This window comes from Staurois parvus, unplaced genomic scaffold (genome assembly GCF_062004578.1).
Source record: "Staurois parvus isolate SC_StPar_1 unplaced genomic scaffold, SC_StPar_1.0 ptg000124l, whole genome shotgun sequence".
In the NCBI taxonomy this organism is placed as follows: domain Eukaryota; kingdom Metazoa; phylum Chordata; class Amphibia; order Anura; family Ranidae; genus Staurois; species Staurois parvus.
Genome location: NW_028317920.1, coordinates 2,618,915 through 2,641,900, shown reverse-complemented (window position 1 = coordinate 2,641,900; position 22,986 = coordinate 2,618,915). Strand labels below are relative to the sequence as shown.

Genomic DNA, 22,986 nt, shown 5'->3' with positions numbered 1-22,986 from the left:
ATGCCTTTCGCTGTGCCAATGATTTGGAGAGAGCCAACAGATCATGTTAGTAATTGTTACTTTTGTATGGTGCCTCCAATTGTAAAAGGGCTAAATAAGAAGAAAAAGTTATCTGTGCACTATCCAAATATTCCATCGGCAATACGTCCAGTTCCTCATGGAGAGGGGCTACCAATTCCTAAAGCACCAGAATCCTTCGTGGTTGAGTCAAGTGAGGAAGAACCTGAAGCGTGTAGTCACGTGCAGTTGTAAGAGATAGCCCTTTCCTCGAATACAAGAGAAAAGCCAAGAGAAGCAAAACCGACACAAACTGAAGACAAAACTAGTGAGAATCCTAAGTATTAAAACGATTCAACTTAGCTTATGGCTATAATTTTTCTTGGTAATCCTATGCAATATATTATGCCATTTAGGCTTTGTTATGTAGTCAATATCACTTGCTTTATATTTGTGGAAAGACATCTATCTATATAATTATTGTGCATTATGTAGTCATTACGCCTATAGTAGAAAACTTTCCGTTTACAGAAAAACTAGAGCCAATTGACAAATTTCATTGTTATATTTGAACTCAGAATTTGAAATTCATTAAGAAATGGATCCTTTTGTTTCCAAAACTGGCAAAAAATAAAAATTTGTTGAACAGTGTTATGGGACAATATTCCTCCCACTGACAACAATGATGGGGCACTATTCCATCCACTGACACCAATTATGGGACACTATTCCTCCCACTGACACCAATGATGGGGCACTATTCCTCCCACTGACACCAATGATGGGGCACTATTTCTCCCACTGACACCAATGATGGGGCACTATTCCATCCACTGACACCAATGATGGGGCACTATTCCATCCACTGACACCAATGATGAGGTTTTATTCCTCCCCCTGATAACAACAATGGGTCACTATTTCTCCCCTAAATACCAACAATAGGGAACCATTCCTTCAGTGGGGCACTATTCTTCTCCTAAATATCAACAATCACATTCCTCCTGCTGACACCAACGATGGGACACTATTCTTCCCACTGATACCAACAATGGAGCACTATTCCTCCCGCTGACACCAACAATGGGGCACTATTCCTCCCACTGACACCAATGATGGGGCACTATTCCTCCCACTGACATCAACAATGGGGCACTATTGCTCCCACTGATACCAATGATGGGGTCCTATTCCTCCCACTGTGTTTGCTCTGCAGCAGCGGAGCGGACAGAGACCTGTCATCCGCCTGCACAGCGGGGATCAGTGGAGAGATCCCCCACTGAGCAGGCGGATCACGCTGATGGATCCTTCCCATCTGAAATGGGCCGTATTGTTTGTGTTTGTTTTATCTTTGTGTTGTGTTTTGTATTATTATGTTATGTTGTGGCGCTGCGTGTTATTGTTTGTGTTGTGTGTTATTGTTGTGTGTTATATTATGTTGTGGCATTGTGTTATTGGTTTGTGTTGTTATTATTTTGTGTTGTTTTTTGTTTGTTATGTTGTGGTGTTACGTGTTATTGCTTTGTGTTGTATTATTATGTTATGTTGTGGTGTTGCGTGTTATTGGTTTGTGTTGTGGTGTTGCGTGTTATTGCGCTGCGTGTTATTGTGTTGTTTGTGTTATTATGTTATGTTGTGGTGTTGCGTGTTATTGTGTTGTGTTGTTGTGTTTTTGTTTGTGTTATTATGTTATGTTGTGGCATTGTGTTATTGCTTTGTGTTGTGGTGTTGCGTGTTATTGTGTTGTGTTATCATGTTGTGCTGTGGTGTTGTTTGTGTTATTATGTTATGTTGTGGTGTTGCGTGTTATCATGTGTTGTGGTGTTTTTTGTGTTATTATGTTATGTTGTGGTGTGTTACTGCTTTGTGTTGTGGTGTTGCGTGTTATTGTGTTGTGGTGTTGTTTGTGTTATTATGTAATGTTGTGGTGTTGCCTGTTATTGTGTTGTTGTGTTTTTGTTTGTGTTATTATGTTATGTTGTGGCATTGTGTTATTGCTTTGTGTTGTGGTGTTGCGTGTTATTGTGTTGTGTTGTTTAGTGTTATTATGTTATGTTGTGGTGTTGCGTGTTATCATGTTGTGTTGTTGTTTGTGTTATGCTGTGGTGTTGCGTGTTATTGCTTTGTGTTATGTTGTGTTATCATTTTATGTTGTGGCATTGTGTTATTGCTTTGTGTTGTGGTGTTGCGTGTTATTGTGTTGTGTTGTTTAGTGTTATTATGTTGTGGTGTTGCGTGTTATCATGTTGTGTTGTGGTGTTGTTTGTGTTATGCTGTGGTGTTGCGTGTTATTGCTTTGTGTTATGTTGTGTTATCATGTCATGTTGTGGCATTGTGTTATGTCATGTTGTGTTCTATCCCGTGATGTTGCATGGTTATGTATTCCATGTTCCTATGTTGTGTTCTATCCCGTGATGTTGCATGGTTATGTATTCCATGTTCCTATGTTGTGTTCTATCCCGTAATGTTGCATGGTTATGTATTCCATGTTCCTATGTTGTGTTCTATCCCGTGATGTTGCATGGTTATGTATTCCATGTTCCTATGTTGTGTTCTATCCCGTGATGTTGCATGGTTATGTATTCCATGTTCCTATGTTGTGTTCTATCCCGTGATGTTGCATGGTTATGTATTCCATGTTCCTATGTTGTGTTCTATCCCGTGATGTTGCATGGTTATGTATTCCATGTTCCTATGTTGTGTTCTATCCCGTGATGTTGCATGGTTATGTATTCCATGTTCCTATGTTGTGTTCTATCCCGTGATGTTGCATGGTTATGTATTCCATGTTCCTATGTTGTGTTCTATCCCGTGATGTTGCATGGTTATGTATTCCATGTTCCTATGTTGTGTTCTATCCCGTGATGTTGCATGGTTATGTATTCCATGTTCCTATGTTGTGTTCTATCCCGTGATGTTGCATGGTTATGTATTCCATGTTCCTATGTTGTGTTCTATCCCGTGATGTTGCATGGTTATGTATTCCATGTTCCTATGTTGTGTTCTATCCCGTGATGTTGCATGGTTATGTATTCCATGTTCCTATGTTGTGTTCTATCCCGTGATGTTGCATGGTTATGTATTCCATGTTCCTATGTTGTGTTCTATCCCGTGATGTTGCATGGTTATGTATTCCATGTTCCTATGTTGTGTTCCCCGTGTGTGATATGTAGTGTAGATGTCGGTGGAATGTGTGCTGTGTGGATTGTACGGTCACAGTGATTGTGGTTGCAGTGGAGGGATGAGATGAGTCTCCTGTGTCGGAGGTTGCTGGCAGCTCAGCGTGCTCCTCGCTCTCTCCTCCAGCTGCTGACAGATGACTGGGATCTCAGCACTGCGTGGCCCCCAAGGTTGTCCTGCGCCCCAGGTAGGTGCTGGATTGAACAGGTCTGTCAGAGGGGCACCTCCAGGCACACGCAGCTCTCTCCTGATTGGAGTTGCTAGGGTGGACGTTGGACCCTCCCCCGGTGACACAGGCAGTCACAGCTCAGTTTGACTTTCACCGGCCTCCAAGGGCTCTCAGAACACCTTTCAGGGGAAGGAAAAGAATCCAATGAGGGGAATGGAGACGCTGGGGGTGCAGATGTTCCGCCCTGCTCTGTATCGGTAAGTCCTGGTGCTGACTGCACTACCTGCCGCCTATAGAAGAGGGGGGTCCTGTGCCCAGGTGGGCAGGGAGCAAACCATCCCAGGGACAATGCGGGGACAATGCAGGGACAATGCGGGGACAATGCGGGGACATTGCAGGGACGGGCGTTTTTTGGACACTCATCTATTGAAATATCTTCTTATTTTTCTTTACAACGTATCAAACAATTCCACGTTATGTTTTTTTAGCTAACAATATATTTTCAGTTTACTTCTCCATCTGAAGATTAGCAGACAATCTCACGTTGCCTCTACGTCTTCTTCTGCATGCAAACGTCATCTTAGGACGACCATACACTGTACAATCTGGTTGTATAATCGCCTTTAGATCTGCCATCAACTATGTAGTGCAAGGACCCGGTGGATTCGATAAAAGTTCAAAGAATTGTGTAGGATTGTCCTTCTATTACATAGTTTGGTAAGTATAAAGGAGATTGTACAATCAGATTGTATGGTGTAGGGCCAGCCTAAAGCTTTACCATACAATCTGATTGTACAATCTCTGCTCACTCTCCTTTAGCTTTACCAACACTGTGTAATACGAGTAAAAACCTAAACAATCCATTCCATCCAGTCCACTATCAACACAGGCATAATACTACATAGGTGATGGTATATCTAAAGAAGATTGTACAATCAGATTGTATAGTGTGTGGTCAACCTTATGCATCAGATCAGGCAGGCTCTTGCACTACATAGGTGACGGTAGCTGTAAAGGAGATTGTACAATCAGATTGTATAGTGTGTGGTCAGTCTTATCAGATCAGGCGGGCTGTTGCGCTACATAGGTGACGATAGCTGTAAAGGAGATTGTACAATTAGATTGTATCGTGTGTGGTCAGCCTTATGCATCAGATCAGGAAGGCTCTTGCACTACATGATGGTAGATGTACAGGAGATTGTACAATCAGATTGTATAGTGTATGGTCAGCCTTATCAGATCAGGAAGGCTCTTGCACTACATAGGTGACGATAGCTGTAAAGGAGATTGTACAATCATATTGTATCGTGTGTGGTCAGCCTTATCAGATCAGGCAGACTCTTGAACTACATAGGTGATGGTGGCTGTAAAGGAGATTGTACAATCAGATTGTATTGTGTATGGTCAGCCTTATGCATCAGATCAGGCAGGCTCTTGCACTACATGATGGTAGATGTACAGGAGATTGTACAACCAGATTGCAGAGTGTATGGTCAGCTTTAGACCAACAAACGAGAAGCGTGTGCTGCCTACCAACACAATCCATGCAATTTATATCCAACCAGGCAATGCCCTTGATGCCTTTGTATTATATAGTTACTGGTGACTTTAGAGGAGATTGTAAGATTGCAATGTACAGTATGTGGCCAGCATGAAGGCGATTGTACAATTAGATTTGGTGTGCGGCTAACTAAACACTGGCCATATACATTCCAATCTATCTGTACAATCTCCTTTAGGTTTGCCCAGGGGCGTACTGATAACTCATGGGGCCCCTGGGCAATAGGGGATCATGGGGCCCCTGTGTCCTTGCCCAAACTCAAAAAAGCCTATGAAAAAGGTACCAGGGGCATCTCATGGGGCCCCCTACTGACCCCGGGCCCTCGGGCAGTGCCCGAGTTTCCAAATGATCAGTCTGCCCCTGGGTTTCCCTTAACTGTGTGGGGGGCCGACCTAAGAATGCATTCCGATTGTATTCAGTTAGGTTGGCCCTTGTATTATATAGTTGTCGGTAAATCTAATAAAAATATTTAAATTAAGTAATAATATAATAACAGCAATAATAATAATAGTATGCTATTTATAAAATATTTTACTAATATAAAAAATATAATGGTAATAATTTGTATTACTATTATTATGCTAATAACAAAAAATATTATTCATAACATAATACAAATACAACAACAACAGCAATAATAATTTATTATTATTATTATTATTATTATTGTTGTTGTATTTTCATTACTTTATAAAAACATATTTTATTAGTATAATAATAATGACAATAATAAATTCTCATTATTATACGTTTTATTTTAATAAAACATTTTTAATTGCATAATAATAATAATAATAATAATAATGATGATAGTAATAATCATCATCATCATCATTATTATTATGCAATTAAAAATGTTTTATTAAAATAAAACGTATAATAATGAGAATTTATTATTATTATTATTATTATTATTAATATTGTTGTTGTATTTTCATTACTTTATAAAACATATTTTATTAGTATAATAATAATGACAATAATAAATTCTCATTATTATACGTTTTATTTTAATAAACATTTTTAATTGCATAATAATAATAATAATAATAATAATAATAATAATGATAGTAATAATCATCATCATCATCATTATTATTATGCAATTAAAAATGTTTTATTAAAATAAAACGTATAATAATGAGAATTTATTATTGTCATTATTATTATACTAATAAAATATGTTTTATAAAGTAATGAAAATACAACAACAATAATAATAATGATAATAATAATAAATTATCATTATTATACATTTTATTTTAATAAAACATTTTTATTTGCATAATAATATTAATAATAATAATGATGATAGTAATAATCGTCATCATCATCATCATTATCAATTATTATTACTATTTTGTTATAATATTTTTTATTAATTTATTTACATGTCATTTGAATATTTTTATTAGCATAATAATAATAACAACAACAGTAATAATAATAATCATCATCATAAATTATTATCATTATTATATTTTTAATTTTATTATTGGCATAATAATTATTATTATTATAATCATAAATTACTATTATTATTGATATTATTATTATTTTTGCTGAAGATGGAGTGGTGGTAAAGGGATGTTTCATTCCCATCTAAGCTCACTCTATTGGACAAGATGTAGCACTTGCTCAGGATATGGAGTAATAGGCTACAAAGTTACAATGTACAGTCTTCCTTGCTGCCAAGTTACAATGTACAGTCTTTCGTGCTGCCAAGTTACAATGTACAGTCTGATCACTGCTGTAAAGGGGACTGTGGAAATACTTTGTCCTGCCTGCAGCAAACTGATGACATCATCTGAGTCCATGGAAAGCTACTGACTGGAGCTGAAGGATGACTTTTTAAGAAATAGGTGTATCTTGTACCGATGTACAGTTCCCGGAAGGTCCTCCAGGACGATGTTCCTAGCCGGGTGACTTCTCTGTCTTGCAGCATATTTGTGGTCGTTGTGTTGAATGGTCCCATTTCTGGTGGCGGAGGTCAATCTGCTGTCATGTTTTGGAATTCTTCCAGGTCTTGGCTGTATTTACTAAGCATTCTCTCTTTGTCTGGGGTGATGTCATGGTGATAGCTCGTATCACTGGTTTGGCCTTGGAATTTCCGAAGTCCCCTGCTTCCAGAAATAGCAGCCACAGGGAAAGGCTGGCTGAGCTTCATCTGTCAAAGTGCCTGAAAGATGAACTGTCACTATTGCCCATAATAAACAGGTGGATTCTTCCTGTCATTTTCAGCACAGCTGGATTCTCAACTGCTAGTTTTCCAATGAACTGATATTTCTGTTTTGGGTGGAGATGCAAAACTTCCACAGATTTCTCATTATGGAGAGTGTTGTGGTTGAAGTAATTCAAACATTTTGTCATATTCTAGATGTCTCACCCTCTATGTATTAATGTATTTTGCAGCAAGAGTAGTGAGACGCCCTTACCTGGCTTTGTAATGGCCGTGGCAAGATCGTTTTCACTGCTAAGGTTACATTTGAAGGCGGAGGATGACCTGACTCCACCCAGAAGTTAAATATGGTGTTCAGTTGTATTTTTATTGCTGTACCAATTAACAATGTAAAGTGAATGTAAACTGCACGTGCTGCCTGGTGTCCTTGCATTTTTGGTTGCTAGGACACAGACAGCTCCTGCTGCCTAGTATCTTTGGTTGTTAGGATGCAGGCAGTCTTTGCTACCTAGCATTCTATGTTCCCGATGCCCCCTGCTTCCTAGCCTCCTTGATTGCTAGAAACATCCTTGGTAGCTAGGATGCAGACAACCTCTGCCTTCAAACATCCTTGGTTACTAGGATGCAGACAACCCCTGCCTTCAAACATCCTTGGTTGCTAGGATGCAGACAACCCCTGCCTTCAAACATCCTTGGTTGCTAGGATGCAGACAACCCTTGCCTTCAAACATCCTTGGTTGCTAGGATGCAGACAACCCCTGCCTTCAAACATCCTTGGTAGCTAGGATGCAGACAACCCCTGCCTTCAAACATCCTTGGCTGCTAGGATGCAGACAACCCCTGCCTTCAAACATCCTTGGTTGCTAGGATGCAGACAACCCCTGCCTTCAAACATCCTTGGTTGCTAGGATGCAGATAACCCTGCCTTCAAACATCCTTGGTTGCTAGGATGCAGACAACCCCTGCCTTCAAACATCCTTGGTTGCTAGGATGCAGACAACCCCTGCCTTCAAACATCCTTGGTTGCTAGGATGCAGATAACCCTGCCTTCAAACATCCTTGGTTGCTAGGATGCAGACAACCCCTGCCTTCAAACATCCTTGGTTGCTAGGATGCAGACAACCCCTGCCTTCAAACATCCTTGGTTGCTAGGATGCAGATAACCCTGCCTTCAAACATCCTTGGTTGCTAGGACACAAACGACTTGCACCAGCTTGCATTCTTGGTTGCTAGAACACAGAGGGGGCCCCAGCTGCCAAGCCTCCTTCGTTGCTAGAATGAAGCTGCGTCTAAATACCTGTCATATCACCTATCTAATGCTACAAATAAAAAGGACCTCTACGTACACGCATAGCGCCCTAAATATTTGTCTGGAAGACGCACTGTACGGAGGAATGGCTGCAGGAATTGATGTATATTTATTTCAGGTACTTATATAGCGCCCTTAATTTACATATATATTGTACATTCACATCAGTCCCTAATGCAGACCATAGACGGGTCGAACATCGGCCGATTTTTCGAACGATAAGTGAAAAATCGGTCGTTCGTTAAGCTAACGTTACCACCAACGATTCCAAAAATCGGACGACTAAATCATAAAGTTCACCCCATATAACAGCCAAACTTCTGTTCCTTGCAGGTCACGGCTCACGCGCAAATTTTTTATCGTTAAAACGATCATCCGATTTGGCCATCATTACCGGGAAAAGCAGCTGTTTTTCCAAATCGGCTGTGAATTTTCCAACATGACCGATAATCTCAAAGTGCAAAAAACCCGAGAACCGGCCGACCAATTAACCCACTAACAGTGTGAAAATCGGCCAATTTTCAAACTATCTATGGCCAGCATAACCCTCAAGGGGCGTACAATCTAAGGTCCCTAACTCACATACTAGGGCCAATTTAGACAGGAGCCAAATTACCTGCCAGCATGTCTTTGGAGTGTGGGAGGAAACCGGAGTACCCAGAGGAAACCCACGCAGGCACAGGGAGAACATGAAAACTCCAGGCAGGTGGTGCCGTGGTCGGGATTTGAAGCAACGGCCCTAGTACTGCCAGGTGGAAGTGCTAACCATTTAGCCACTGTGCTGCCCATATCAGGCAGATGTGGGAACCAGGCTTGCCCACCTGGCATTCCTACATGTGATACCCTTCAGCAGATCCATCTGGCAGAGGCAGGCAAAGGGACGCGGAGGAAACCCACGCAGGCACAGGGAGAACATGCAAACTCCAGGCAGGTGGTGCCGTGGTTGGGATTTGAACCAACGACCCTATTACTGCCGGGTGGAAGTGCTAACCATTCAGCCACTGTGCTGCCCGTATCATGCAGATGTGGGGACCAGGCTTGCCCACCTGGCATTCCTACATGTGAAATCCTTCAGCAGATCCGTGTGGCAGAGGCAGGCGAAGGGGCGCGGACAGCTGCGGGCACGCTGGCTTTTGTCACAGTTACAGACAATGAGACCTGCAGGACCCGGTTTGTCCTAGTTAATATCTAGCTGTGCTCTGCTGTGTTGCACAATGGACTCACACACCCCTCACACACCTCCACTACACCTTCCCCATGTGACCCATGCCTACATGTGACTGCAGTATGACACATAGGGAGTGATTTACTAAAACTGGAGAACTCAGAATCTGGTGCAGCTGTGCATGGGAGCCAATCAGCTTCTAATTTCAGCTTTTTTCAAATAAGCATTGGCAATAAAACCTGGAAGCTGATTGGTTGCTGTGCAGAGCTGCACCAGATTTTGCACTCTCCAGTTTTAGTAAATCTCCCCCATTATGTCCTGCCTAGCTCTGTATTCATCAAATCCCCCTCTTTGTACTCCATGCCCCTTCTCTTCCAAATCTATCTGCCTGACTGCCAATTGTTTCTGATTGCCAACGGCCGTCTCAGATCTCAATCTCTGTCCCTGAATCCTAGGTGGAGCGGATTTTTCCTTTTTCGCTCATCTCTTTTTTTTGCTAGCCTTTCCAAAAACAAGAAGACTATATAAAGAATATTCAGGTCCCGGTCACATTTCTGCGCATCGGAATTGACTGCAGAATTGCACAATTTCTGCTTGCGATTCCAAGTCGCACTAAAATTGCAGCTAACATAGTTCATGTCAAATTAATGGCACCCCAAATGCGTTAGGAAAGCTGGGGTTTTTTTTTTGTGTGACAAAATGCTTGAAAAAAACGCCCAAAATCGCAAAAAAGGTACAAGAGCTGCTTTGACGTGTTTTTGGAGTTGAATGGTGTCCAGGGGCGGACTCACCATTTGGAAACTCGGGCACTTCCCAAGGGCCCGGGGTCAGTAGGGGGCCCCATGAGATGCCCCTGGTACCTTTTTTATAGCTTTTTTGAGTGTGGGTGAGGACACAGGGGCCCCATGATCCCCTATTGCTCGGGGGCCCCATGAATTGTCAGTTCACCCCTGATGGTGTCACACTAAAACACCAAAAATTAACGAGCAAAGACTGAGGTTCTGTTCGCAATTCTAAATTGCACTTGAATCCAAATTAAAGGCACCCCAAAAGAAAGTGAGCGTTTTGTCGCATGACAAAGCACTTGAAACAATGCCGTTGTCACCTCCAAAAAAAGGTACAGGAGCTACTTTGATGTGTTTTTGTAGCAGAATGCGGCACATTCCAATGAATGATGTCACTAAATAAATGTGCTACAAAAATGAGCGAAAAAGACATCGCTAGATGTGAACTGGGCCCCAATGACATAATATATGGGGGGGGGGGGTTTGCTGCTGTTTGTTTAGTATTGCAATGTAGCACTGAGTAGATGTCGATTGTGGTGTGTCAGGACATTCATCCATTAGCTGTCGGGGGCAATTTTTTAAACTTTTTGCACACATGGTAAAAACTTCCTTTTTTTTTTTTGCTAGAAATGACTTTAACACCCCCCCCCGCCAAACAATGATATATTTCCTGAAACACTGACCCCTGGAGAATAAATTAGTGGCAGCTGTAGTTTTTTCACCACTTCAAGTCTGGACACTTTCACCCCCTTCCAGTCCAGGCCAATTTTCCAGCTTTCAGCGCTGTCACACTGTGAATGACAATTGTGCGGTCATGCAACACTGTACCCATATGAATTTTTCAGCAATTTTTTGAGACAGATAAAACTTTATTTTGGTGGTATTTATTCACCACTGGGATTTTTATTTATTTTTCTATATAAATGAAAAATGCCAAAAATTTTGAAAAAAATGTTTTTCTTATAAAATATTGCAAATAAATAATCTTTCTTCATAAATCTTGGCCAAAATGTATTCAGCTATCTTTGTAGTAAAAAAAATAACCCAAATTAGTTTATAACCAAAAATTATAATTTTTCTAAATTTTTTTTACATTTTATTTTTTATAATATTATGTTTTGTTTTTTTTAACATACTGTCACCCTAGCAGTACAGTGTCACTATAGTGACACTTTACTACTTGTGGGGGGTGATGAAGATTTTTTTTTTTTGTTTTACACTGATTGCTTTTACACCCATAAAGGCTGTAAAATTTCTCCTCTCTGACTGCATTCTTGCAGCCATTGAGAAATACTGTGAGAGCTGTGATTGGTCACAGCTTGTCACATGGTACAATGCTATTGTAAATAGTAGATATAAATTTTACGGTATCCCCTCAAATAACTAAATACAACAAACCTTTTATAGCATAAATAGACACTTTCCCCCAAAAAGTGTAAAAACTGAATATAAATATGCTAATTCTACCAATATAATATATCCCCAAAAAACACAAAAAGAACATATAATATAATAAATCACACAAATAATGTCCAAAAATTGTAATAAAGTTATTGTAAAGAGCCTTGTACCATGTGACCTCTGTGATCACTCACAGATTTCACTAGTAGCCACTAATAATGTCAGAAGTGACATCTTGCTTACTACTATTCATGTGATCACTGATTGGCTAATCAGTGATCACATGATCGGAACCTCACACAGAGGTCCCGTACAGCAATCGGTGTCCTCCGGACACAGTGGGCACCGGATCGCGGTGCCGCGAGCTCCCAGGGAGCGCGCACAGGCTTAAATTGCGGGCGCCATATATGAACGGCAACCCGCTCCTGCACTGCTCCCCGTCCGGCCGTTTATGTACATGGGCCGGACGGGAAGTGGTTAAGCTACACAATGTTTGCGCAGCTGACGCATATGTTCAGGAAGAAATGTACTAAAATGAATTTTAGGGCAAACAAGCACAATACTATACCCCATTTTTTGGTAAAATATAAAAGCTGAGGTGGCATCTTGTAAACAAATACCAAACATGCCAAGCGTGAAAATTGCGCCGTGACATCGAAAAAAATATAGTACCCAGAATTTTCCGAACGCGACTCTTTAAAAACATTTCTAGGTTATCCGTTAAGGACCCATTCACACTTTGTATAGTGGGAACTTGCGTTTCTGCTTGCGGGTCTTTTGTGTTCTGTGTGCTTTTCCGTGCATCGCACATAGGACTACCCACTGCCATACAAACGCGCCAAAGAAGTTCATGTAGCAAAGGTTGGCACTGAGCCAGGCGTGTTTGGCGATTTTCCGGATTTGAGGAGTCATTAAGGAATAATGGCACAGCAAGCGTGTTGTGTGTTTTGTCGTGTTTCTAAAGATGTGGGAAGGAATGAACACTTCTGCCCATGTTTTCAGAGTGACTAGATGTTATTGCAGCCTTGGAGTCGTTCTCACGAAACATCACGTGTGGCATCATTTCTGTTTACATACACATGCACAGGGGCGGACTGACAACTCATGGGGCCACCGGGCAATTGGGGATCATGGGGACCCTGTGTCCTTGCCCAAACTCAAAAAAGCCTATGAAAAAGGTACCAGGGGCATCTCATGGGGCCCCCTACTGGCCTCGGGCAATGCCCGAGTTTCCAAGTGGTCATTCCGCCCCTGCACATGCATGAGCTACACTGTGTGTTTTCATTGGGGAGTGACATCATTTACGTCACTTTCAGGTTGATTAGTCACAAGGGGGATCAGGGTACAGGTGCCCCCCCCGATCACCTCCTACTGTGAATGTTACAGCTATTTACTGCAGGCACTGGCTGCAGGAAGGTGGAGGGGCACCTTCAGAAATGCCCAATTGATTTTATTCCAAAAGCTGGCTTTCAAATCAATACCAAGTTTGTGGCTACACCTTACTGGGAGCATAGAAGAAACAGGGAAGGTCTAGCCAGAGCTTAACTAACTAGCAGGAGGAGAGAGAAGAGGGAGATACCAAATCACATAAGTAAACAAGTTGTAAAGGCTGTAAACCACCACTAGATGGCAACATATTACACAACACAGAAAAAAATACATTTAAGTAGGACAGAACACTCCCTGCCTAAAATCTCAAGATTTAACTGTAATCCAATGAAAGTCCATAATGGATGGCTTGTCCTTGGGTCTAAACAGAAACAAGAGAGAGAGAACACGCAAAACATATATATTCAAGTCCAAGTGAGGAGCATCGATAGAGACCCATCCTAGTTTGGTCATTTGGGAATAAGAATCATTGAGATCACCTGTGCGCTGTTCTACCTTGTGAACTCTTGGGATGTTCCTTCCCAGTAGAAGCATGACATTGGCGTTGTCTTCCAATGGTGGTTATCTTCCAATAGTGGAATGTAAAGTCATACATGTAAGCTGCGTTTTTCAATATGGGGATATCCTCTCTGTCATTAGATAATTGCTTGCACTCAACAAGTGTAGGAGGATGAATTCCTTCAGTTCCTTCAGGTGAAAACCAGGATGATCTTGATGTTGGTGTCTTGAGGCCTGAAACAGTCCTTGATAGCATCAAGTCACATTTTCATGGGTGGCAAATCATGCATAGCCACTTTGAGGTTGAAGTGGAAAGTGGATTTTGTTCTCGGGGGGGCTCTGCTTTGTTGTGAAGTGGAGATTGTTCTTGAAGATTGAGGTAGAAGACTTAGATAAATTTCTTAGGCTGCTAACTGCTAACAAGATTCTTGGTGTGTTGCTCGAGCTGTTAGCCATGTAATCTATGAACCTTGGAAGATAGATGTGCAGCTGAATGGTGGCTTAGGGCAAGTCTCCTTTGCAGTAATGAGGAATCAAAGTCCTTGGGGCTCTTGCTGGGACTCTCCAATTCTCCTTTGCAGTAATGAGGAATCAAAGTCCTTGGGGCTCTTGTTGGGACTCTCCAAGTCTTGTTTGCAGTAATGAGGAATCAAAGTTCTTATGGCTTTTGTTGGGACTCTCTAAGTCTCCTTTGCAGTAATGAGGAATCAAAGTTCTTGGGGCTCTTGTTGGGACTCTCCAAGTCTCCTTTGCAGTAATGAGGAATCAAAGTCCTTGGGGCTCTTGCTGGGACTCTCCAAGTCTCCTTTGCAGTAATGAGGAATCAAAGTTCTTAGGGCTTTTGTTGGGACTCTCTAAGTCTCCTTTGCAGTAATGAAGAATCAAAGTTCTTGGGGCTCTTGTTGGGACTCTCCAAGTCTCCTTTGCAGTAATGAGGAATCAAAGTTCTTGGGGCTCTTGTTGGGACTCTCCAAGTCTCCTTTGCAGTAATGAGGAATCAAAGTCCTTGGGGCTCTTGTTGGAACTCTTCTTGTGAAGAAACATTAAAGTTTTGCAATTGCCAGGTGTAGTTCCACCAGTGAAAGAGCTAGCACAAGGTTGTAGCTGGTTCACCGTGAGCAACTCTGTAGCATCTACCGAAATAGAGTCGCTGGTCACACAGTCCATGAAGTGATGAACATCAATATTGCAATGCAGAATCTCAGCATTAGTAGATTCCTGGACACCTATTGAAAGTTTTTTTCTTGTTTCTGTCAGTAGTAATTTGAGAGGTTGTTACACTAACAGTGCTGTAAGATGATTCTCTGGTGTAGACATGATGTAGATCACTCTCTGGAAGTCTCGCTGACAGATGGGTATAACTCCTGAGCTCCCATAGCGGAAGTTTTCAGAAATGAAGGGAATGTCTTGGATGCTCTCAACAACAGCTTTAGAAATAGGCAAACTGATTGATTCTTTTTCTTTCTGGAGTGAGGAGCATCGATAACGGCCCATCCTAGCTTTGTTTTTATTGGCGTTATCTTCCAATGGTGGTATGGCAAGTTATACATGTAAGTGCGCCTTTCGATGTGGGACGAGGAACATCGATAACAACCCATCCTAGTTTGGTCCTTTGGGAATAAGTATCATTGTGAAGATCACCTGTGCGCTGTTCTTATACCTTGTGGACTCTTGGGATGTCTCTTTTCAGTAGAAGCATATTGGCTTTATCTTCCAATGGTGGTATGTCAGGTGATACATGTAAGCTGTACATGCACTGGATAAGTGTGGAAAGATGAATTCCTTCAGTCCCTTTTATGTCTGAAATCCTCAGCAGGGGCAATTCTTCCTGTGGTTTCTACTGTGCCAGAACTGGTGAGGCTGTAGGACAGTTCTTATCTCCTTACGTTGAACTTGTCAAATAACTCTGAAGTGGAAAACAAATGACTGCTAGGTAATCTAAAACAGCTTACATCTGGACACATTTCTCTGGTTGTCCTAGAAGAATCACTTTCACCAGACATATTTTAGCACTGATATTCCCTGAAAGTTTTTCATGGCAAAGTTTCCTTTATTTAGATAGGAACATTGGAGGTGACTGCTCATTGCTCTCCTCGCCTTAATGTTACACAGGTGTAGGATCTTCCGTGGATGTGAAGTCTTGTTTAAAGGGGCCTCAGTGTATGGCTGATATATATGACTGTTGCCATATATGTGGCTTTTGCTGCATTCTGAGGACTTAAAGTGATTTTAAACCCTGATAGTAGTGCCTCATCTACATGATGGGGCATGCTAGCAGCCAATGATTTACATAGGAAATATTTTATTTATAAATACTTTAATTGTTTAAATATGGTCACATGATTTCTTTTTTCTTTTTCCTTTTAGCGTGGCCTGGCCTGGAGCAGAATGGGGCAAAGCTAGAGCAAGTCACGTGCCCTGTGACTTCGCCTTAGCTTTTTTAGGCCATCCACCCAGGCTGTGCAAAGCAAAGTGGAGCTGTCAGTCAAGGATCCGCCAACCAATGCCTTGGATCGGAGCTTATAGATGTCACAGGCCATGTGACCAGCTCTGGATTAGCCTCAGCCCCAGTCCGGATCATAGGGGATGAGTTAGGGAATTTAATTTACAGCAAACTTATTATCAAACTTCATGAGGCCTGTGTTAATAAGTTCTCTGGGAGTTTTGTATGTAGTGAGATCCAGTGTATCAGTACCTTCAGACCTTGTCAAGACTGGTGTTCCTTCATCATTGCTAAAGGTGGTGATATCTAATATGTGATGTTTAGGTGTTGGAGGGAAGAATAGAGTAGCAGAAGGGTTCAGTCCAGGTGAAGGCTTGGGTTCTGAAGGTCTCGTGGTATGGGTCTCAAGGACAATGTGACCAGTTGGGTTCAGTGTAGGTGAAGGCTTGGGTTCTGAAGGTCTCGTGGTATGGGTCTCAAGGACAATGTGACCAGTTGGGTTCAGTGTAGGTAAAGGCTTGGGTTCTGAAGGTCTCGTGGTATGGGACTCAAGGACAATGTGACCAGTTGGGTTCAGTGTAGGTGAAGGCTTGGGATCTGGAGGTCTTGTGGTATGGGTCTTGAGAACAATGTGACCAGTTGGGTTCAATGTAGGTGAAGGGTTGGAATCTGGAGGTCTTGTTGTTTGGGCCTCAAGAACAATGCTGTAAAAATGTCCAAAAAAGTTAAAAAAAGAACATTTACCTGTCCAGGAATCCAGCGCTGTTCTCACCTGGGCTGGTTCTTCGCCAGTGTTCAAGTCCCTGGTGCCAGCCTGTTTACCAAGGGAAGTCGGCTGTGACTCCTTGTTGCTTCACAGCCGGCTTCCCACTGCTCATGTGTGAGCAACACTACACTTTGTGACTGGTTTTACAGCCTCCTGGGATGTGCCCCAGGAGGTTGAGAGCAGGAAGAAGGAGATTGCCCTCTGCGGCTGCCTAGGCGATCAGAGCAGAAGTGTGGGCAGGTACCCGCTAAAACGAGGGTTCGGGTTAGGCAAACGCTCCGCCCCCCCCCCCCAAAAAAAAACTCCAAAAGTTGGAGAGGATGGGGGAAAGAGGTGTTAGAGAGGAACTTCCCTTTTAGGGTGAAGTTCTGCTGTAAACACATATATATATCTATCGGTGTAGCACTCTTATACGCCATGGTTGTTCTCTGAAGTACCCCCTAAAGGCACTTCTATGTATGTGACTTGCCTACTCAGCGTCTGTACACACAACGCCATAATTTCCATGCTACATTGCAAAATCAGATTAGCTCTTGATTTCATCGCCTCCCCTCCCCCCCCCTACAATGACAGATTATAATGGCTATGTTTAAGGCTGTGCCCTTGGCAGGGAAATATTTAACATGGTGCCAAGTCCATATTTTTTTCCATTTCAAGTTGAGCCATCACATCGCACAATCAATTATTAAGTTCAGGAATGTAGCACAGAGGATGCTGCAAACATTGCTACAGCTTCCAGGCCAGATGTAAAGCTGTTTGTTCTGTATGATGTTCCCCATATCATACGTCCATACTGTGATTGGCAGTTTATTACATATGTACTGGTGCAGTAGAATGGGGATTTATCTTTTCATACACTAGTCATCTTCCCCCTCCATGTTATGTAAATGGCTTTAACTAGTACTATCGATAGCAGTTGTAATTGTTATATGTACATCGGGTGAACATCTGTTCATCAGTAAAGCATGCTGTGCGATTTATCCAGAAAGTACAGCCTACAGCCAACTCTCTTCTTGCTGTGATAGCACACTTGGCAGCTTTTGGAAATTTTAATGCTTAAAGTGTTACTAAACCCACAACAGTAAAATCAGTCTGTATATACAGTAAAACATGCTTGTTATACTCACTGTGGAACCTAAGGGGTTAATCCTCTGCGCTGTGTAAAAAGGCCCTTTGATTCTGTCTTCTCTGTTCCTCCCCTTTTTCAAGCAACCACCTCTTATCTCCTGATAAGGCAGACTGAACCGTGGGCATTTTGCACATGCTCAGTTTGGCGTGTATTGCTAGAGAGGTTTTTTTTTATCTTGGGAGAGTACATGTGATCAGCACAGGGCCAATAAGCACTGTCCAGACCAAGGTCAGGGGTTTTGCATCCTCCTAGAGTAGAAATTAAAGTCCTCCTATTAGCTTTGGCTATTGCTTGGCTGAACACTGATAGAAGTCACGAGACTGCTCTAACTGCTGATGAGAAAAGGTATTTAGCATTTTATATTTACTAAAATAATTGCATTTTCGTGTTCTGTGTACTGTGGAAAACCAGATATAATGAATGCAGGGTCTGGGGAGACCAGATATAGTGAATGCAGGGTCCGGGGTTTAGTAACACATTCAGATTTGGAGCAGAATAGGGGTATAGACTAATTTCACTAAAGGTGGGAGGGGCTTAACGGATGGGTCTACAGAGTCTACACTCCATTCCAATGACACTGCATCCAGCTCACAACTATCCACCATTCCAGCCACATTTTGGGGTCTATGTATAAAAAGATCATTGTGTGGATGTCGTAAAGTGGAACTTTACTCAGTAAAGCAACTTTTTTGTTGTTTTCCCCACTCTTACAGAAATGTAAAAAAATATGTCATTTTTACTTTTGTAGCACTACCCCCTTAGGAGTTCTTTTCGGGGCTCCTTGTCGCTGTGGACCCTTCTCTGAAAGTTCAACCCCTGCTAAATTATTACCAGAAAATAGACTCACACACAGATTAGAGTGAACTGATGTTTATATTAAACTTGACTGCAAGCTTGGTAAAACAGTGTAAAGTGGTATATGTGTACATAATGGCAATTACCACTCTAAGCAAAGAAAACAACACATACAGCAAAATCACAATCAGTGTTAGCAGGCCTGCTATCCAGAAGGTGACCCAAAACCTCAAATCTGAGGTGTCTCTAGTCCCCAGTGAGCAAGGAAAACTATCAAAGGATGAACTATCTCACCTTGGGCTCTCAGGATCTGATGGCAAGGTTTAAATCTGAGATAGAAAAGTGCTCTTTATTAGGGTAGTCAACATCCCTTTAAATGCAGTGAGGAATCTTCTGCGCGCTTGTTGGGGCCCAGTTGGTGCACTAAAATAATCCAGACCTTTTAAGTGGGAAGAGATAAAGGTGGTGGTCCTTCAAAGGATTAATTCAAGGGGGAAAAAAAGGAACAAACGCTATGCCTGTAAATGGCATTTGACCTGCATGATGTTCTTTTAATGCACTGAGCAGGTTGCAAATTTTAGGCAAAAAGGTGTCAGAAGTTGGCAGAAGCACTTGATGGCAAAGGGCAACTCCTCTCTGTGCTGCAGTAGCTAATGGCAATAGTGGTAGATGTTCCTTTAAGAGGGAAGGACGATGATTAGGGGAACAATGATGTGGGTTGGCCTGCAGAAGGCATGCACTGTGGTCAGCTCTAATGATTGGACTGTGCTGCAAATGTGTTCAATAGCAGTGGCCGGGGGAACTAGGCTGCAACATGTGTTAACTATATGCAATGTCTGCATCTGTGTACAGATTTGAAAGGAATTGTAGCAGCAATTTTGGGGATACCAGGTAAACTCCGGACACGAACTTGAGGAAAACAAACCTTTTATTTACCCAGCACTGGTTGAGACTTAGCCAGACTCATGTCTGCAAAGCTAAGTGGCTTCAAAAACATCTCACAGAGTATACATATTAACAATTACGTCACAATGCATATTTTTCCTCTTTCACTTTCTGTACATTCAAAAGGCTTTCTAAACTGTGCAGTATATGGCCCTGAATGCCAGCTACAGATAAGGATACCAGCTACAAGCTGGAACACATTACTTCACAGGAAATAAGGGAGGGGGGAAGTGAGCTGGTGACCTTGCTTTTGTAAGCAGAGGCTGCTAGAAGTGTTAAAGTTTAAAGGGGAACTCTGCAATATCTGGGTGCTGCCACAGAATGTCAGTGTTCACTTGTTCGGCTGGTGTTTGGGACTCTCTCACCTGATCTGTGGCTTCCAGCAGATGCTGGTGGTCTCACTCTCTCAGCAGATGGGGGGGCCCCCCAGCGGTTCTCCGATGTCCACTGCAGCGTTCGATCTGGTCACAGCGCTCTGAGTTGCCTGTTGACACAATGTCCCATCCCTTTCCAGGCTGGCAATGCTGGTAGTCAGCGATCCCTCCTGGCTCCTCTCTCCCGCCTGGTCTGTACTTTGGTGGCCTGCACAGCTCTCTCTCCTCTTAAGCTCCTCAGCTCTCTCCCCTCTCACTTCCTTTTCAGTCACATGGGCTTCTGTATATATCAGTCCCCGCCCACCCCACGCCACCTCTTCTGGGAAATGTAGTCCTCTGACACTCCCCTCTAATAAAGTGATGTCTTTTTCTCCTCCCAGAGTGTGAGTGCCACTGAGCTGCAGCACACTGCCATCTTGTGTCTGTTTTACCATCCTGCAACTGACATTGCAGCAGGGTGTTACACTTTTTTATTGATTTTTGTGCAGCACTTCCTGCTTTCCAGTTTAGGCCGGACCCCACTGCCTCCTGGGATAGGTGTGATGTAGCAATCCCAGGAGGCAGTGAGTTACTATAGACGCACATGCGCAGCAAGATGAAGTGCATGCGCAGAACAGAAGAGAAATGTGCATTTGTGCCAGAAATGTGGTGTCCTCTTCACTTCCTATGAGTTGAACTGAAAGCAAACGCAATGTTATCTTTCTTATGTAACCTGCTAATCCCTTTATGTAATAGAGAATAATAAAGGCACGCATGTTTGAAGTCCAGTCCGGGTGACAACTATAGCTCCCTCTAAATAGATTAGAAAGGGGAGGGGGGTTTCTGTTGTGAAATTTCAAAATCAAATACTGGGGTCACCTCCAAGAAGCAGTTGCTATTTCTGATGCAATATAAGAAAATCTTCGAGATATACTTGCAGCATTGCATGGAGATAAACACCCGCGTCTCACATATGGTCTCCGAGACGTAACTGCCACTATTGGCTTTTTATAGCGGCAATAAATTATGAAGAATGGCGAGGACGGCATGTTCTACACCCAGCAGGCCCATGACACCCTTCCAGGTTGGACGGCAATCCCTGATTTCCAAGAGTCATAAAACTGATCTGCGAAAGACATGCCGAGACCTACAGCCAGAGTTCATCTGAGCAAAGAGTGCGGGCGCGGCTTGACCCATTGTTGTGTAGACATGCAAAGGATCTATGTGACCAGTAGGTGGCAGGATAGTCACACATTCCATGATACTTCAATTACGAAAGGCAAGAAGTTACATGTAAAAGATGCTCCTGCCAATAAAAAAGAGAAAGAAAAACTTTTCTTTTTCGTATTGCAGCTGGTGTTTATTTATGTTTTTTTTTCTTTTGATTGAAAAAGATACTTTATTACATAAGTATAAAAAACATGATACTCGTTATCGGGGTACATCTCACCCTATACTGCGACGCAGCGCACCACATTGCAAATATAGTTCCAAGCATACGATAAATACATTCAATACATAAATACATTCACTCAGCAGTATGATGCCTGACGTGATGTGCATGGCGGACGAATCCCCAGACCAACACGTCATGCATAACGCCGCTTACCCCGAAACCATAGCATCCTAAAACAAAGTACATTTCCTAGCATTACGAAGTCATGCAAAAAAAAACGGATGTTACACTTTACAATAAGCATCGGGTGTGTGGGGGGGGGGGAAGGGGAAAAAGAAGGGGACACAGGCCCGAAGCTTTATTGAAGGGACAAAGACACGCAAGGGGGAGTAGGGGGAAGGGGAGATCTTCAGACGTCCTCTTCCTCCTTAAAGTCCATCAAGGTATAGTCTCTGAGCAGACTGAGGATCAGTCTGCGGCAGTCCTCAATGGACATCCTCTCCCGCTGGTGGATGAGGCGCTTCCTGGCGCACCATAAAGCGTCCTTAAAACAACACAGCACCCGCCAGGCACTGTCAATGTCCTCCAGAGAAAAAGTTCCACAGAATAGTCCATTCAGCACCCCAAAGTGTGTGATGGCTGTCTGTGGTACAAAGTCCTTGAGTTCAGGTTCCAGGGCCCCCAACAGGTCCTGAGCAAAAGAGAACCTTGCTTTATTTTATACTTGCTTTTTGATCGTTATAACATATATCTGATTTAGTCAGAGACTTCCATTTTTTGATCCTCTAGTTCAGGGGTGGACTGACAACTCATGAGGCCCCCGGGCAATAGGGGATCATGGGGCCCCTGTGTCCTTGCCCAAAGTCAAAATGCCTATGAAAAAGGTACCGGGGGCATCTCATGGGGCCCCCTACTGACCCCGGGCCCTCGAGTTTCCAAATGGTCAGTCCGCTCCTGCTCTAGTTCTTTCACTGAGGCTTGGTTCTCATCTGTGTGGGTGGTGCCGCTGTGGATCCGCATGAAAATCCGCACCACCCACACAGAGGACAGTGGACCCGCAGGAGGGTGCCATTAATTCTAATGGCATGCCGCCCGCACTGGAAAACGCAACCGTACTGGGAACCGAGGTTCACGAGCGGGCTGTGTTTTCCAGAGAATTATTATTATTATTATACAGGATTTATGGCGCCAACAGTTTGCTCAGCACTTTACAATATAATGGTAGACAATACAGCAACAATACAGTTCAATACAGAAGGAATGTGAGGTCCCGGCTCACGGAGCTTACAATCTAAAGGAAGGGGGAGGTGACACAAAAGGTGATAGCTGCGGGGGATGATCTGGTGGAGGTGATTCAAGTACAGGTCTTAGGTGGAGGTGGGGTAGGATTCCCTGAAGAAGTGAGTTTTCAGAGATCGCCTAAAGGCAGGCAGGGTGGGAGCTGACCGGACATGCTGTGGTAGAGAGTTCCAGAGGATGGGAAAGGCTCTGGAGAAGTCCTGGAGGCGATCGTGGGAGGGGGTGAT

General features: G+C 42.8%; 1 protein-coding gene across 7 annotated transcripts in view; it reads left to right on the top strand.

The window, feature by feature from the left end:
• MITF (melanocyte inducing transcription factor) overlaps positions 1 to 22,986 on the top strand; it is a 351,656-nt gene that overhangs the window by 151,407 nt on the left and 177,263 nt on the right. The window contains exon 1 of one of the 7 annotated variants that reach the window (XM_089672275.1): positions 3,248 to 3,364. The exons of 5 other annotated variants lie outside the window; for them this stretch is intronic. Coding sequence is in view for 1 of the 2 variants with exons in the window: in XM_089672271.1 (XP_089528397.1) it covers positions 3,551 to 3,603 (53 nt within the window). In the remaining variant the exon portion in view is untranslated. Of the gene's footprint in view, positions 1 to 3,247; positions 3,365 to 3,390; positions 3,604 to 22,986 lie in introns of those variants that run through there. One more of the 7 variants, XM_089672271.1, reaches the window with a different exon arrangement.